The sequence below is a fragment of the Crocodylus siamensis genome, chromosome 8, assembly GCF_052110815.1.
Source record: "Crocodylus siamensis isolate JL-2025a chromosome 8, ASM5211081v1, whole genome shotgun sequence".
Classification (NCBI taxonomy): domain Eukaryota; kingdom Metazoa; phylum Chordata; order Crocodylia; family Crocodylidae; genus Crocodylus; species Crocodylus siamensis.
This window is the reverse complement of record NC_143402.1, coordinates 50,796,743-50,813,158: the sequence shown is the minus strand read 5'-3', so window position 1 is coordinate 50,813,158 and position 16,416 is coordinate 50,796,743. Positions and strand designations below refer to the sequence as shown.

The 16,416-nt window shown below is 50.8% G+C and overlaps 1 protein-coding gene across 6 annotated transcripts in view; it reads right to left on the bottom strand.

Moving 5' to 3' along the window:
• The window catches only part of GAS7 (growth arrest specific 7), a 278,186-nt gene that overhangs the window by 94,470 nt on the left and 167,300 nt on the right, over positions 1-16,416 (bottom strand). For 5 of the 6 annotated variants that reach the window (XM_090059485.1, XM_090059486.1, XM_090059487.1 and 2 more), the window contains one exon: positions 6,598-6,657. In XM_090059485.1, the coding sequence (XP_089915611.1) occupies positions 6,598-6,657 (60 nt within the window). Of the gene's footprint in view, positions 1-6,597; positions 8,226-16,416 lie in introns of those variants that run through there. The other variant, XM_090059484.1, reaches the window with a different exon arrangement.

Sequence of the window (16,416 nt, the reverse complement as noted above, 5' to 3'; positions counted from 1 at the left end):
ATTCGGCCGACCAATTATTTCTCTTTCCATTTCCTCTGGCTTGCTGCCCTTTGTGCCTCTTTTGATGCAAACATGTGCTCCTCACCACTTGGATTCAGTCTTCACCCTTACCTTAGGAAAGGTCTTGTACCACAGGTGCATATCCACACTGCCAACCTTCATATCCCTGCTCCTGGCCCCTCTTCCACCTCAGGTCCCAACTTAGGTTTGTTTTGTTTTGGGTTTTTTTGGCGCAGGTGCTAACACAAAGTCCCCAGTTCAACATGACTGTGTCAAAGCAGCCGTACCCCAAGGCTCTTCAGAACCCACCTCAAACCTCCATCATTCTTGTCATACCCCTGGAGACTCCATAACAATTTCTTCTATCAGGGCCCATCCTGTCCCTTCCTGGCCTCAGTTTCTCCTCAGCTTCTTCACCGGAATTAACCAAAGGCCTCTCTCGACAATCCTGATTCTGTATTGTCCTCCTCAGTGTCCCTTGTATTCAAGGGGGCAGTGGGAGGGGGGAGGGGGAAAGAAAGCAAAAGGGACCCACTTACTCCTGCTGCTCCCTTATTTCCCACACCCTTTTCTAATATGGGCCATTTACCAACCTTTTATCAACCTAAAATACATCATTTGATCTTAACCTACAAGAGGCTTAGAAGTGAACAAGAATAAAAAACACTGAGACATATGCACCCCAAAAGAGAGGGCTCTTTGGAAAAACTTTGGGTACCTGCTTTCAGGATGATAGTAACGGAGCAGCTCCATCCAACCCACCGCATTTTTAAAGTCAACAAAATCTGTGGGTCAAGCTTGCCCAGGGTTACCATAAAAGCTAAAAAAAATTGCTTTGTTTCTTCCCTTTCAACATCACCCGTTGTCATCTATTTCCCTTTTTGCCTACCTCACAATTCTTGTCATAATTTCCATCCTCCCTTGCTTAAGTAATCATTTATCACATGGCACTGAATCAAATGTTTTTTCAAAAGTCCAAAGTGATCCATTCCCTTAGTGTAAAAAATAAGTTATCAAAACCAGAACAGATTAGTCTGGCATGACCTACTTTTGGCAAATCAACACTGTATTTTACTTCATTTGTTATTTAACTCTGTGTCCCTAATTATTCTTTCCTTCAAAACTGTTTTATTACTACTGTTGTTATAGTAGTCTACATGCATATATAGTAGTTAGCCTGAAGAGATTAAAGACCAGATTGCTGTACTGACACATGCCATGGCCAGAAATTTCTGGAGGTGCAGACCCCTTCGGATTATAAGTGTGGGGATTCACTTTTTTCTGATTGATCATAAACATCTTTTGCAGGCCCCTCACACATAGTTTGTGAACCTCCAGGGGCCCATGGACCACAGGTTGAAAACCACTGGTGTAAGACAGGAAGTATGGCTTTAGGTCATGGTATTGCTGTCTGACTCGCAGAAGTCTAAGCATCATAATAACTCTTATTTGGAAGAAAGTGAGAGGGTTCCTCAGTTCTATAAGGCCAGATATGATAACACATCTCCTATTATTGGCAATGAATGATTTTACCTTCAGGAAGATTTCCAAAGTTTCCCTGGCAACAAATCAGAGAAATATGCTGCTGTACTGTTTTCTATCAGCATCAAAGTAATATTATATACTGGAGGGCAAAGGAGAAATGCAGTTGTCAACTCCCAATATCAGAATAGATCCTGTCAGAAATGTTCGATACAGGTAATTACATGAAGGGTTAATTAATATCCATACACAGTTATGCCCACAACACACTAAACTTTAAATCTTAGCACCTTAAGCTGTACTTTACACAATGGTATTTATTCAATATTATGAAAGCTATAATATGCTTTTTTGATGTTGCCAGATGGCTCAGGCAGAGAAAGATATAACGTTGTCTAAGGGTACAGACAGACACGGCACTTGAACCACTCCAAGAATGCCACTGATGGGAACCACTTCACAATTGTCCCTGGACAGAAGTGTCCACACGTAGAACCCTCACCGTTTAGGGATTGCCTTGTTGCCAAAACACCACCGGGGGTAGCCAGACAATCATGCTTTCCAGAGGTTTGTGCCTACGTTTCTGCACGATTCCTCTGGGAATTGGGGGGAGACCCAAACTGACAGAGAGGGTTGAAGCGGAAGGGCTGCCTGGTGCTGGAGGGCTGTGTGAACCCCTGCTTGTGGTTCCCAGGGGCTGTGCACTCTGCCCCCTTCCTCCCTTGCCTTGCCCTGCCCTACAAGAACTCCCTAACTTTTCCAGCCACTCAAGTATCTTGCATTGCCAGCAACTGTATACAAACATGTATGTGCACAAGATGGAACCTGCTGGACAGGGCTGGCAGCCCAGAGGACTAGGAAGAATTAACAGTTAATGGGCTAATTCATTGCACATTAAGCATAGAAATGATGGCTATCCTGTTCTATTAAATGCCCTTTGTGCAATGGCTCCATTTCCCACCCACCACTTTGCAGGTGTTTACTGTTATAGGAACAACTAACCACCTGCCACAAGCAGGGGGCTACAAACACTCCAAGAGCCTGGCTACTCCACTCACCTTAAACAAGCCTGGGACCTCTGCCCAGGGACAAGTGAAACTGAGGCGGGCATTTCTGCTTCCCCACCTCTGTGATCTCTGTAGGCAGTAGAGTCTTGGGGCAGTAGAGTCCTGGGTGCACTGCAGAGCAGCCCCATCACCTTGCATAAGTTTTGGGGGCAGGGGAAGGGGCAGCTAGGGATGCCTGGAGGACTAACTAGACACCAGGCATGGAATGCACTGCGTTCTCACGTGATACTGAACCAGTTCAAGGAGGACAGACTCACAATAATATTTGTTTTTCCTGGTGTGCTTATGAAACATTTCAGGAAGTTTAAACTGGTCTACAGTGGCATGTATGACTACACTCTTGGGGTTTAAAGTGCATTATTCCTGTCCACACCCTGAAGGTGGGCGTTTTAGAACAGCTTCAGTGCTCTTAACTACTGTAAACACTTCTGAAATTCTCATTCTAAATCCCTGATTTTCAACCTGGATACTGGGGCACCCTGGGGTACCAGCCAGATCCTTTGAAAGGTGCCAAGAGGTGTGAAGAGATATGTCAGATCTCTGGAGATAAGCAGATAAACAAAGGTTCAGGGTTGTCCCTGCCTGGACAATTCCCTACACCCACTGCCTGGTTTCTCTGTAAGGAGGCACTGTGATATATAAATTATTTTTTGAAATAGGGTGCCAGTCAATTCACAGAAGTTATAAAGGGGTTCCTTGAGCCCAAAAAGGTTGATTCACTGCTCTAAATCCTTTGGTTATAGTTAGTACCCCATTTAAGACAACAGAAGTGTTTATGCTTATGTGTACCAGGGGTCATTTGTATAATTGTGAATATACTCTATTTTGCTATTAATTTATCATTTCGGGTGCAACCATTCAGGCCCATATCCAATTTAACTATTAGGCTTCTGAGAGTTACTTCACCATTTGAAACCCATGTGCATAAGTGAAATTTAGATCCTATTTTCACCTGTGGGACTAAACTTGTCCTTCTCAGCATGCTCAGATCAACAGTCTGTTCTCCCTTTTGTATTCAAGGCTGCAATATCATCCTATTATCCCTAGTTACACGCTATACAATGCACAATACAATATCATTTTTATCCTTCAACCCCTCCCTTGAAATATTTGTAGGCTGTGATCATGTTCCCTCCCTTCTCTTAATCATAGCTTAGCTCACTTAGCTTTTTAAAATATTTCCTCTTAAGTAAATTTTCGTCACAGTAAATTTTCTTACTCCCCTCTGGTTTTTAAATATCTTCCTCATACTGAGGTGCCCAGAATTGTATAATACATTCCAGAAGTCGTAACAAAAAAGTGTCATATATTAACACCTTCCACTATAATAAGATGCTGAAAACTGCTCAACATTCATCAATATAAATATTAAGTGAAACTGGCCCTAACACCATTTCCTACACTTCCACTGGAAACCTTGATCCAACTCAATATTTTACAACATATCACTGTCCTTCTCTTACTCTCTTTCAGCTGGAAAGAGAAGTCTCACTAGCACAATGGGAATAGCTCAGTTGTTCTTCACTGAAAATAAGGGAGCTGACAGAAATAATGTTCTGTCATGCAAGTGTTCCCCTGAAGCATTCTACAGCTGTACCCTGACAGAAGTACACGATTGTGCTACAATCTGAAACCTCATTACATGAGGGTTCAGATGAAAGCGCTCCAAAGAGAAATGCCTTTGGTAACTTCTGTTAGTCCCTGCAAGGAGCAGGACTGGGCTGATGTGCCATGCAGACCCCCCCGCCCCCCGAGTGGAAGGGGAGGTGAGTTTGCTTTGGGAGAGAACCCAGAAGGAGCTCCCTCCCCTCCCTTCTCCCCCTCCTAACCAGACCTGCATGGAGGGGTGGGGGGAGAGCTAGGGAAGAGAGGCTGCAGGCATGCAGCTGCTCCAAACTGGAGCTTGATCCCCCAACCCTATGGACTCAACAGCAAATGCCTGTTGGATTGGGCCATGTTTGAGACAGCATGCAACACTCAGATTAACAAATGATCATCTGTAAAGCTGCCAAAACTCAGAGCAGTTGAACCTGCTCCCAATTATAGCAAGCCTTAACTCTGTCTGACAAAAATCAGTAAACTTGGAAATAAAGGAAAGAGTCCAAAAAAGTGTAGAGAATGAAGATCAGGTGGGCTGGTCTTTGGAGGGGTTCATCATGCAACAAGTAATGTTAACTTAGCAAGGCACAGATAAAGATGGTGAGTGAAGCTCTCTGCTCATTCAGAAAACAAGTTCAACACAGATTTTAAAACAAGCCTCTTCATCAACGTTCCCTGACCCTACCTTAAAAGAAGAGCCTCTAAGAATGAAAGGAGAGTTCAGTTTATACTAGGGGTGCACTGATAGAGATTTTTTGGGCTGATCTCGATGGCCGATTTTTAATAAGCCATATCAGCCGATACCGATCCGATTACCGATATGCAGCCAGGCAGCTTGGAGAGCGATGTCTGGCTGGCAAGTCTGTTGTGAGGGAAGGGGGGAGGGAAGGGGTGTGGGGGGCAAATCAAGGCCCCCGTGGTGAGGGAGGGAGCGGGGCTGGGGCAGGCACTGCCCAGCCAGGGCAGAGCGCAGGACAGAGCTTCGAATGGCTCATCCACAGGGTGTGTGGAGGGAAGGGATGGCTCCTGTCACTGCATGCACCCCAGGAGGCCAAGGGAGGCTTGTACCCCCAGATCTGTGCATGGGGCTGAGGGTAAGCTGCCGCTGCAGGCAGGGGCCGGGGCTGCACCGGGATCTTCCCAACAGGGGACTGGGCCAGGCTGCGCTCAGAGTGGGGGGGAGGGGGTGGCAGCACTGGCAGGGGGCCTATGGGGGTGTTGCAACCACCCCAAAATGTGCCATAGCCCTCCTAACCCCCCCTCCAAGCACTGCTGCCAAGCCCTGGCCCAGCCCCCTATCAGGAAAAGCCCGGCACCACCATTGGCTCCAGCCTGCAGCAGCAGTCCACCCTTGCCCCATGCAGATCAGGGGCACATGCCCCCCCATACCCTGCTAGGGTGCCCATAAAGGTAGGAACCACCCTCCCTCCCCACACCCCCCTGACGAGTCATTCACGGCTCTGTCCCGTGCCCCAGCTGTGTAGCTCCTGCCCCTGCCCCAACCCCAACCCCATTCCCTTCCCCACCGTGGGGGCCTCGATCTGCCCTCCCACCCCCCTTCCCTCACAGCAGGCTTACCAGCAGGACCAGGCTGTTCTCCAAGCTACCAGGCTGTGCTCCTGGCTGCTTGAGTGCTGTGCTGCAGCTGTGCGCACAGGGCAGTTATTGGTGACATTACTGGTCACATCAGCCAGAAAGAGCTGACTGCAGATACAGTCTATTTTCTGTATATCAATACTGATACAATATGGGACTGATGTATCAGTGCACCTCTAGTTTATGCTGTTCACCGAGTTTCAGGGCTTCTCATGACACTACCCAAGTAACTGCCTAGTAGTGCTTGTTGTGATGTGGCCTGTTTGTTGAGTGGCCGGACATCATCAGTGCATGTGGCCCTGTTCATGAATTGGTTGCCCCACAATTACAACTTTCAGCTTCTTGGAGCTGTGAAGTCTCCCAGTGATGCCTTCAAAACCCAACCATCATACTCCTGCTACAGCACTGGTGCCTAAGTTACAAAACACAGTAGCAAATAAGCAGATGCATCAGGGTGCCACACGGCACTGATTCCCCTCCCTTGCTTCCACCAGCTTTTCTATTACTCGAGGGAAGGGGAGGGCTGATCATTCAGAAGCAGAGGCAGCTGGCCCGCTGGCCTGGAGCCGGTCCGAGGCCCGGGCCGGCACCTGCGTCCCTCTTACCTGGGCTAGGAAAGAATCGCGCACATACTTTGTGGGTGACGTCATCCCCTCCAAGTCTACAGAGCCGCCGATGGACCCACGCTGCCTTCTCCGAATTAGCGAGGCGTGCGCGTGCGCGGGGCTACCCTCCCCCGCTTTCCCATGGTCACAACCCGGATTTTGCGCGTCCCGCCGGAGCGGGCTCAGCCCGTGGAGCCGGTCCCGGTCGCTGCCCCGCCCCGCCCCTTGGCCCGGCGGCGCGCACTCACCGTCACGGGTCCGTCCCTGGTCTGTCTCCGCGGCGGCGAGGGCGAGGGCGAGCCCGGGCTCTGCGAAGAGAGGCAAGAGGCATCGTCAAAGCTGCTCCCCGCGTCCAGCATCGCGGGCGCTGCGGCTCCGCGTCCGGGCGGGGCGGGGCTCCCGCGGCTCGCCCCGCCCCGCCCCGAGGGGGGCCGGGGCCGGCATGGCTCAGCGACCCGCTGCCCCCGGAGCTGCGCTGCGCGGTGGAGGCAGTGCCCCTGGCGCCGGGGCCGGGGCCTGGGCCGCAGGCAGCAGCCGGGGGAAGAGCGGCAGCGCAGGGCGTGGGGCCGCCGCCGCCTGCCGGAAGCGCCCCTGCAGCCGGGGCCGCGCGGAGCTCCCTTCGCTCGCCCCGTCCAGCCCGCGGGCGGCGATTGCCGCCGGGCCGAGCTGCCCCTGCTCGCGGCGCCGCCGGCTGCGCGCTCCTCGGCTGCTCTCCGTCCCCAGCGGACTGGGTGCTGCGAAGACCGAAGCTGCTGGGGGCCCCGGGCAGCCGAAGCCGCTGTGGGCCAAGGCCGCCGGCCCGGGCGGCGCTCCCTGCTCCGCACGTGGCGCGGGTCCTGCCCCTGCCGCTGGGCGCCGGCCGGTTGCCCAGCCTGGCCCTGCGGGAGAAGGAGATCCCGTTTTTCACGGGCAGGAATCCAGCCCGGGGCTGCTACCATTAATGCAGCTGCACAGGGCGGCAGCCCCGGCACCCACCGCAGCCTGGAATCGGGGGCAGTCAGAAACTCGAACTCCAAGACAATCGTTTAGGTCAAACTCAAGACCAAAGCAAATACTGGGGGATTAGCAACGTATTTCACTCCTAAGTGTTGGGCTGCACTAGCTCAAATGCACCTTTTTTGTTGATCCATTTTTTGGCAGTAGAGGCAAGGAGAAAATAGGTAGTTTCTAGGTTATTCTGAAGCAAGAAAAAGATGTGGAGCTGATGCATAGGAAAGAATGAATGGGCCTGTTGCACCATGGCTCACCAGCAGCAGTGGCTTTTGATCAGTTTATAGCAATTGGACCTGATCTGTTCACAGCAAATATGGCTGAGTGCTTTTTTTGCAATGCACTGTGTGCCAAGTAAGTGTCCTAACCATATCTGATAGTCACAGGTGAACTGGCCAGTGCTTTGTACAGGAACAGAGGTGCCTAAAAAAAACCCAAACAGACAAGAGATGGCAAGAGGTACCTTAACTGGATATCTGAACACAGGTTTTCAGTGGCAAAAAATGTTGTGGCCTCTGTCCCAACAGCAGGAAGCCACTGGCTGATGCTCTTGCACAGCATGCCTGCTGCCCCACTGCTGCAGCTGCAGGGAAGGGGCAGAGGAGAGAAGGGGAACAGGAGGGTGGAGGCACCGCCTTAGCTCCATTTCAGTGCGCTTTTCCCTTTAGGCAGTGCCAGGGACTCCTGCTCCTTACCCATCCATTGCTACACTACTGCTAAGAGTGAATTTTGGGAAATGCTCAGCAGCTCCCCTCCACCTGGAGAAACATACCCCAAGAATGTACCGGGCGGCATCAGAAACAGCTGGGGTAAAACAGTCTGAAAGCAGGAGGACTGGCCAGACTACAGAACAGCCATGTGCTGAACCACCTCCAAGAAAAAAAACAGTCTCCAAACGGTGTGTGGACACCAGCAAAATGAAGTTATTCATCAGTAACAAGCCTTCTCAGATGTATTTCTACATGCACATTCTCCCTGCTGAGTGCATCTTATCCTGTGCACTGGTCAGTGCCTTCCCAGTACCTGCAGAGTGTGCTCTAGCCCTGCCTTGCCTTGTGTTTCCATGCTGAGGGGGTAATGGTGGGGTGCTGCCAGGACCCAGAGTCCATAGCTGGGACTGAGTCCCCTTGGTTGTGAGACTCCCAACCCCAATTGGCCTTGGTGCACCTGTAACAAGAAGCCAGAAGGCTCCTGTAAAATGAGAGGAACCTGCAGCAGAGTGAGCTGGCTCAAGGAAAGTTAGCAGCTAAGGAACTAGCTACCTGCTAGCCAAGTTGTAGCCAAAAGCCAGCACTAACAGGCAAGCAGGACAGCTAGCCAGGATGCTTGGGGGCTAAGAGCTGCAAACAGCAGCTAAGCAGCCACAAGGGCAGGCAGGCAAGGCTTCATGTCCAGAATGAACACGCTAGTGATCGCTGCTGAGCAGAAGGGGGCAGAGCTTAGCATGTCTATAAACACAGGGCTGGAGCCTACAGTCACTGGCCCGGGAGAGCTCTGGGGCAGGGGGGATGCTAGAGGGCTCCTGGCTAGGGCTGTCTTAACAAAGGCAAACAGAATGCTGCTACCTTCGGGGAGTATTACCTGGGGTAAGATGAAGCCTTGTTATGCAGGCAGATAACTATTGTTTATGTTTGGACCCAGAGGGGATTTAGTTTGCGTTAGCCTGAAGGCTTCCACTGTGATTAGTTTCAACCGAGGGTTTGGGCGTAGCTGAAAGGGAAGCATGCAGAGACTACGGCAGGGCACCAGAGAGGAGTGTACTGTGGGCTAACACACAGCAGGGTGCCAAAGGCATGCTAGCTTTCTGAGCCTTGCTAGAGGGGCTTTGGTTCAAGACACCATAGACTCAGGCCTGAGAGGCAGGCTAAAGCCTAGAGGCAGTCTGAGAGGGGAAGTGAAGCCTGGTACAGGTGCAAACCAGCTAAGGCTGGGGGCCCCAAGGTCCAAGGGAGGCAGAGCCAGGGCAAGGGGGTCCTGTGCACTTGAAGGACAGGCAGGGCCAGAGGATCCAATACCCTTTGTTATGGCAGCCCTGTGGCTGGTAGCCCAGTCATCTAACAGGGCTCTCACTTGAAGGGATGACCCTGCTATATGTGTAAATTAAAGCTGGATACCAACCAGCTGTAAAGTTAGATCGTGAAATTGTGTACTAACTTAATAGCTGTCTGGACCTTTTTAAGGCCTGACACTCTGCATGTGTAGCTGGCTTCAATTAAAGTGCAATTAACCAGCTAATTGTGCAATACTTGTAAGATATAGAGGAGGCCTGAAGTGCAAATCTACTCTGAATTCTTCCTGTAAGGAAGAATACCAGCAAGTTAATCTGCTGCCCCAAATGAAGAGTTACTTTATCTGAGCAGAAGATAGTGTAGAAAGGATCTGTCATGAGTAGTCAAGTCTCACTGACATCTTGCCAATACAATTGCTACCAGGAAAGCTGTTTTCACAGAGAGGTTTAGAAAGCAGCTCCTTACAATCGGATCAGAACGTTTACCTGAGGAAAGACCTTAAACAGGCCCTTGAGTAATATGAGGGCTGTTAAATGAGAGAATGTGAGCTACTTTTTGACTGGTAGAAAGCTGAGAGTGCTGCCAGCTGTATCTTAGCGTGGGTAATGGAAAGGCTGTTATACTTCAAATGCAACAGATAATGCTACAGTAGACCTGGTCAGGTTGATATTCTTTGCCAAAAACCTGGTCCATTATGCCAAGTACTTAAGCTTGTGGAGTCCTTTCTGCTATAGGTAAGAACCTCTGATTTGAACAGAACATTCTTACTCTGTCTGCAAGAGCCATCCAGTATTCAAGCTATGGAAGAGACAGGCTGGCAGTCCACATGGAGGATCTCCCCTCTTCCATGCATTAGCAGGCCTCTCTTTTGGTCCATGAAAAGCTGGTATTTGTACCTTCACACCTATGAGCAAGAATACTCCCAAGGATTGGAGAGTGACCCTTGAATCTTTCAGTTTGGGAGAGAAATCATCAGTCCTATGGAAGATGAGCTCCATGTCCTTAAACAGGAGGTTTCCACTGTAGCCTGGATCTTCTTGAGGAAGCCTAATTCCTGCAACTATGATGATGGGTGCCTAGTCACTGCTGATGCCACAAACCTGGCTGCAGCATCAGTTATGTCCAGGGCAGCCTACAGGGCTATCTTTGCCACCAGTTGTCCCTCTCAAGAGTAAGAACATCAGATCTTTCCTTCTATCCAGAGTAACTGAGTTTGTCAGGCCCATTAACTTCCCATAGATGCAAAAGTTTTAACAGGCTAAAAGCAATTGTGACAAAATTAAACAAAATAAAGAATTGGGATACAGCAGTAGCAACAACAGGAAAAAGGTCAGAAACTGAAAATATCCAGAAGAGATTAGATCTGTTGTTGGAGAATCATTCCTAAGGAGAGAAGGCAGGCCCAGTCACAAGAGACAACACAGAAAACAGAAGGGTGTGCTGTCTACCAGGAGCAAAGATATGGGACCTAGACCTGAAGTTGAAGACGGTTCTGATGAGAACGGGAAAGAATCGTTATTTCATTCTTTGTGAGGAACAATTATGCTAGGATGATGAAGATGTTGCCTTTACACATCTTAACAAAATGGCAGTTTTCCATCTGCCTGAGTAGCCCATCTGGCACCAACGCAGTTTTCAGTTCTATTAGCCCTGCAGTGCCGATGGGTGCATATTTAGCATGCGGGGCAGGCCTTATAGTGCTAACCACCAGATCACAGAATGGGGTTTCTCTAACCCCTTCTCCAGCACTCCTTTTAAAATGCTGACCTTGGCAGCCAAGAAGGGGATAAACATGGAAGAGAGGGAGAAAACAAGCTAGAGCAAATGTGTCAAACATGCAGCCTGTGTCTGGCCTGCAGAGCCCTATGATGCAGCCCTAAGTCTCTGAACTGACCCTGGGCCTCACCGCCACGTGCTGTGCACAGCACACGGGCTGGAGCTGACACGATGCACCTACACACAGCGCAGGAAGTCAGACTGAGGCATATGGCACCCTGCCTGACCAGCCCTTTGCACTGGCTCCAGGGCCAGTCTGGATTGGGCCATGCCAGAGCCTGCAAACAGCTGGTTTGATGGGGTGCTGCCTGCAGCATGTCTACCCCCTATGTTATGCGTGGCACATGCAGCCAGCCAATCCAGTCCTGCAACACTCTGCTGGGAACTGAGAGAGGCAGGTTTAAACCCTTGCAGCTGTGGGGTACCTAGAATCCAAGTCTCCTGCCCAGGTGCCCTTGCCATTTGGCTCCTGGGACTAAAATATGAGAGGATTCTCTTCCTTGTCTTTTCCGAGACTTAAGCTCAGGCATGTGTTTATGCATACTTTCAATTCCACATCATAGGGGCAAAAGAATTACTAACTGTGAATTAGTACCAAAAAGGCCATTCAGGCTCACAAGGGATAACTAATCTCCCTTTGCATGGCCATCTGAAGCCAGGCCATCATGAGAGGGACATGGCTTTTCCCAGACCTACTTGAACTCTGGGATTCCAGTCATCTGAAAGGAAGAAAGTGCCACCCCTGCCTATACCACAACCAGAAAGGTTTAATGCAAGTAAGTGGGGAGAATGCATCTTTCGATGAGCTAAGCTGGTATCATCATATAGCCTCATTGAATTTATAGGGGTAAAAAGGGAGCAGGCACCAGCCAGCATCAAGCTGAAACATGTAGACTACCCTCAAAAAGGGAAAAACAATAAAGTTAATCTTAGTACTATTCCTAGTTCACTCAATGTGTTTTCTGAGAGAAAGCTATTGGATTGGTGGGGACGGAACAGGAGAGAGAGAAAGTTTGAATTTTGGATTGTTTCTGAGGTTTTAGGGCTGCCAGGAACTCTGAAGGAGCCTTTTGTCTCTAGCCAGGTGGTTGAAAGGAACTGAGAAAAAGGAAGTAGCACTGCCTCTTATCCCAGGGCCTGGGGAAGATGCAGGGCTAATGCATATTCTAGGAACACTCATAAGACAAAAAAATCTCTAACCAAAACACAAGGCATGAGACATCCTCCCAGGTGGGTGCATGTATGTGGATGTAATGGGGCCCCTACCCCATTACTGAAGGGGAGGAGAGATCAAGGATCAGTTGGCTGGCTCCAGCCTCCTGGATGAACTAAGAGTGGCAGGGGGGTGGAAGTAGTGGGTCAGGTGAGACATAAGCCTAGGACCAGACACAAGACAGGCAGTCTGGACTTGCAGAAGCAGAGCTCCAGAGAGAAGCAGAGCCTGACCAGACAAAAAAGAAGGACTCCAGGCTGCAGGGAAGATGCAGGAAGCCCCTGTACCACCAGGCAGCCAAATATAGATAGTTTTGCCACAGTGTGGTGTTAACCCAGGGTAGGGAACCTTTTGTTTGAAAGCTGAAGCTCATATCTTTTAGTTTGAGTTTAAATGGCAGAGGACTGGGTTGTGGCTGTAAGTCTGAAGGAAGTCACTGAGAAGGATGCCAAAGGCAACCCAGGTTCACCCACTGTTGAAGAGGAAGGACTGTGATGTTGGACAGCAAAGACTGGGGCTGAGGATCCCAGAGCCTGTGAAAAGTGAGACTGGGGGCCGAAGGTCCTGAAACACTGGACCTGCCAGGGGCCTCAGCCTAACACCCAAAACTCCCCACCATCTAGGGGCAGCCTCCCAGCCCCACTATATCATCAAGTCATGGCAGGAAAGACTAAGCGGTGGGGCCATGAGAGGCAAGGAAGGCAGAGTCTGGGCAGATACTAGCAGGCCCAGCACTGGACCTACTACAGACTATTCAAAATGTTATTGACTGGATTTAAAGTCTCAGTGGAGGCAGGGCCTTAATTTGGTAGGACTCAGTGTGTGGGATCATGGAAAAAAAGAGGACTCAACAATTGTACTGAATAGCCATGAAGGGGAACCCTGTGAGAAGACCCGAGTTGGTTTTGTTTGATCAAGGTTTAAGTAAATAGTAGGGAACAGGTGCCAGATTCTCTTCCACCTATTGGGTGTCTAAGTGGATTTAGGCCTCTAAGTGATTCTATTCCATCCAATTCAAGTGGATGAAAATCTACTGATCCATCTATTTTTGTAACACACCATCAATTGATCCTTAGGACTGAGCCACAAATAACCATCAAGGAAGAGGACTCGCCCATCTTTTGTATTAGCAGTTTTTCAGGGACTCAAGCTGGGTGAAATAGAATCACACTTATGCAAGTAAGTCCAGATGTTCACTCAACATGTTAGCATCTCAGGACTGAACATGTAAGTGGCCCAAAACCAGGACTAGCAAAATATGGGGGAGTCCAGAGGATGCCAGGTAGAGGATGTGTGGTTCATTTGGATGGCTGTTGGTCTGGAAGGGAGGGGGCCTGCATTCTAGCCTGAGACTTTGCACCCAATAAGGTGGCAAATTACCCGCTGCACTGTTCTCCATCCCTTTTTTTCCCAATGACAATTAAATGCAAGGGACAGTGCCGCCTTCTTTCTCAAACACATCTGATATGGCTTCTGCCAAGTGCTCATAGTTTATTAAAGCACTTTGCTGAGGGCTAAGAGAGAGAGGTTCAAACTCCCTCTGAGTAAGGGGACAGGGAGGAGAGCCAGGACCCAACTCTTTCACTCCCAGTCACTGCCCTAACCACTAGGCTACTCAGCTAAAAAGATCAGAGTTTCTGCTGATGCTGTTCCACCTCAGGTATAAGCAGAATCTAAAAGCTGTGCAAATGAAGCCCCTAAAAGTGAAACAGGATTTGGCTCTGAGCATGTTAGACCAGGGTGAGCAATTATTTGGGCCCACTGGCCACATAGTTGTCACAAGCCAGGTCAGCACCCCTCTCCTCTCCCAGTGCAAAAGGTCACCAAACCTCCCTATGTGACATGTAGGTGCGGGCAGGCAGCAGCTTCAGCTGGGGCCCCCATCATCACCAGCACTGCCTCTGGGCTGCTTTTCTACCCCAAGGATGGGCTGGATGGAGCTGCTGCCTGACTTCGGCATCACTGGCCAGGCAGGAACTGCTGCTGGGTGCTGCTAAAAAGCAGGACCTGGTGGTAGGCATGGCCACCTCACTGCTGCCCAGAGCCTGCATCAGGGCTGTCCTGCATGTCTCCCCCACTGCCACCACCCCACTGGTCATGGGGGCCCAGGGCATTCTGGAGGCAGCTCTGGTGGCAGCAGTGGGTAGGAGCTACAGGGCAGCCCCAGCACAGGCCAGGCAGCACCAGCAAGAAGGGCCAAGCAGCAGCAAGGGGGAGACAGCTGCACCTGCTGCCAGGCCTCACTTTTTCCCTGCGCTCAGCAGCTTCTGCTGCAGCTGCTCATTGTGGTCAGGTGAGGGGTCCAGAGCAAGTGCTGTAGGGACTCTTGACTCCCTATGTGGAGCAGGCCAGGGCCGGAGTTGTGTGCTCAGCCTGGGTCTTGGCCCCTACTTGCGTGGTCCCAGCTCGTCTCCATGGGGCTAGGACCAGTGGCTGCAGCAGCTGGAAGGAGCCACCACATCTGGGGCTGCTGGGAAATGGAGTCCTGGCTCAGAGCTACCCTAGCCGGTGGCAGCAAGATCTGCCATGGGCCAGATGGTCCCTGGGCCAGACAGAACTGAGGGACCTGCCATGGGCCAGACTAAATACCTCCACAAGCCAAATCATTCAACCAAAGCCCTTGGCACATGTTATTTAATAGTGCAATGGGATCTGATCCCCAGTCCCAGCAACTACACCTCCTCTGCAGTTTGGGGACCAGATGCACATTATATCCTTTCTATTTGGCAAAGCAGGGGGAGCCCAGGATCATGATTCTGGGCTCCGCCTGCACTGACATGTTGAAAGCAGGATGCACACAGCCCCACACATGGTACTGACAATCAACTGATTGTCAGTCCAAACCCCAGGCAGCCCTGGATCCAGTTCAGCAAGGACTGTCTGGATGAATAATCAGCAGGGATCCTAGTTTTCCCTGATAAAAGCATGAATTCGCCAATTAAAACCTCCAAAATCCATAATTAAAATGAAAGGCCTGTCACACCCCCATAGTCCTGCTGGTGCCTCTCACTCCACTCCCCCCACCACCCCACGGCCCCCTGGCTCTACTTATGCCCCTCCTCCCCCTCCCCCAAAACACCCACCTCCCCAGCCGTGCTGGAGGAGGCCCCCAGCTGGTAGGGCTACAGGGCCAGGGACCCAGGTCCACAGCCCCCTGCCCCTGGCAGGAGGCAAGGGCTGATGCAGCAAAACGAAGCCCAAATGTGCCCTCCTGATGTCTGCCTGCTGTAGACTCGGGTGGGGTGGGGCTGTCTCCCCACCACTGTGCGCACTCCCAGGGTGGCAGTGGGGGACCTGTGGCCTGCAGATCTGTGCGTGGGGCAAGTGCAGGGGTGGACTGCCTGCTGTGGGCTCTGGCTCCTGCCCTGCTGCCCTCCCCTGGGAGCTCACCAGTCTGGCAGGTGCAACCCAGTGCTGCAGGACACAGCAGGACTGCACAGGGAAGCTCCTTGCCACTATGAGCTCCATGCTGCCCTGGCAACGCGCTCCCTGCACATGTGGCAGCAGCGGGGGTTGCAGCACAGGGTTGTGCCCCTCACTGCTGTCACACAGACAGGGGACATGTTGCTAGGGCAGTGCAAAGCTCACAACGGCAAGGAGACCCCTGCACCGCCCCACTGCTCCCTCAGCACTGGGTCACACCTGCCCACCCCGATATATACGCACATGGTGCCACCAGCCCCTTGCAGGCTGGAACTCTGCCAGCCTGCAGAGAGCTCTTTGCAAAACTGCAAAATCCATGGGTTTCTCTGTTAAAATGAGAAACCTGCATTTTCCTCAGGTAGGTAAAGGGGGACATTCATGTTTTTTTTCCATAGGAAACAGAAAACCTGGATCCGTGATAATCAGATGATTGTTGGCCCTGGCTCAAACAGCCCCAGATCTGGTTTGAACTCTTGCAGGGTGTAAGGGAGCAGAGGCTGTTGGCTGGGAGAGCCAACAGGGACTTTAAACAACTTGTTTGGATTACTGCTTGGTATTTCAGTCACTATTTCAACAAAAGAGAAGAAATACAGAGTCTGGAAGGCATGATTACTGGGTGTGGAAAACTTGTGAGGAGAGAATGAAAATATTGGGGC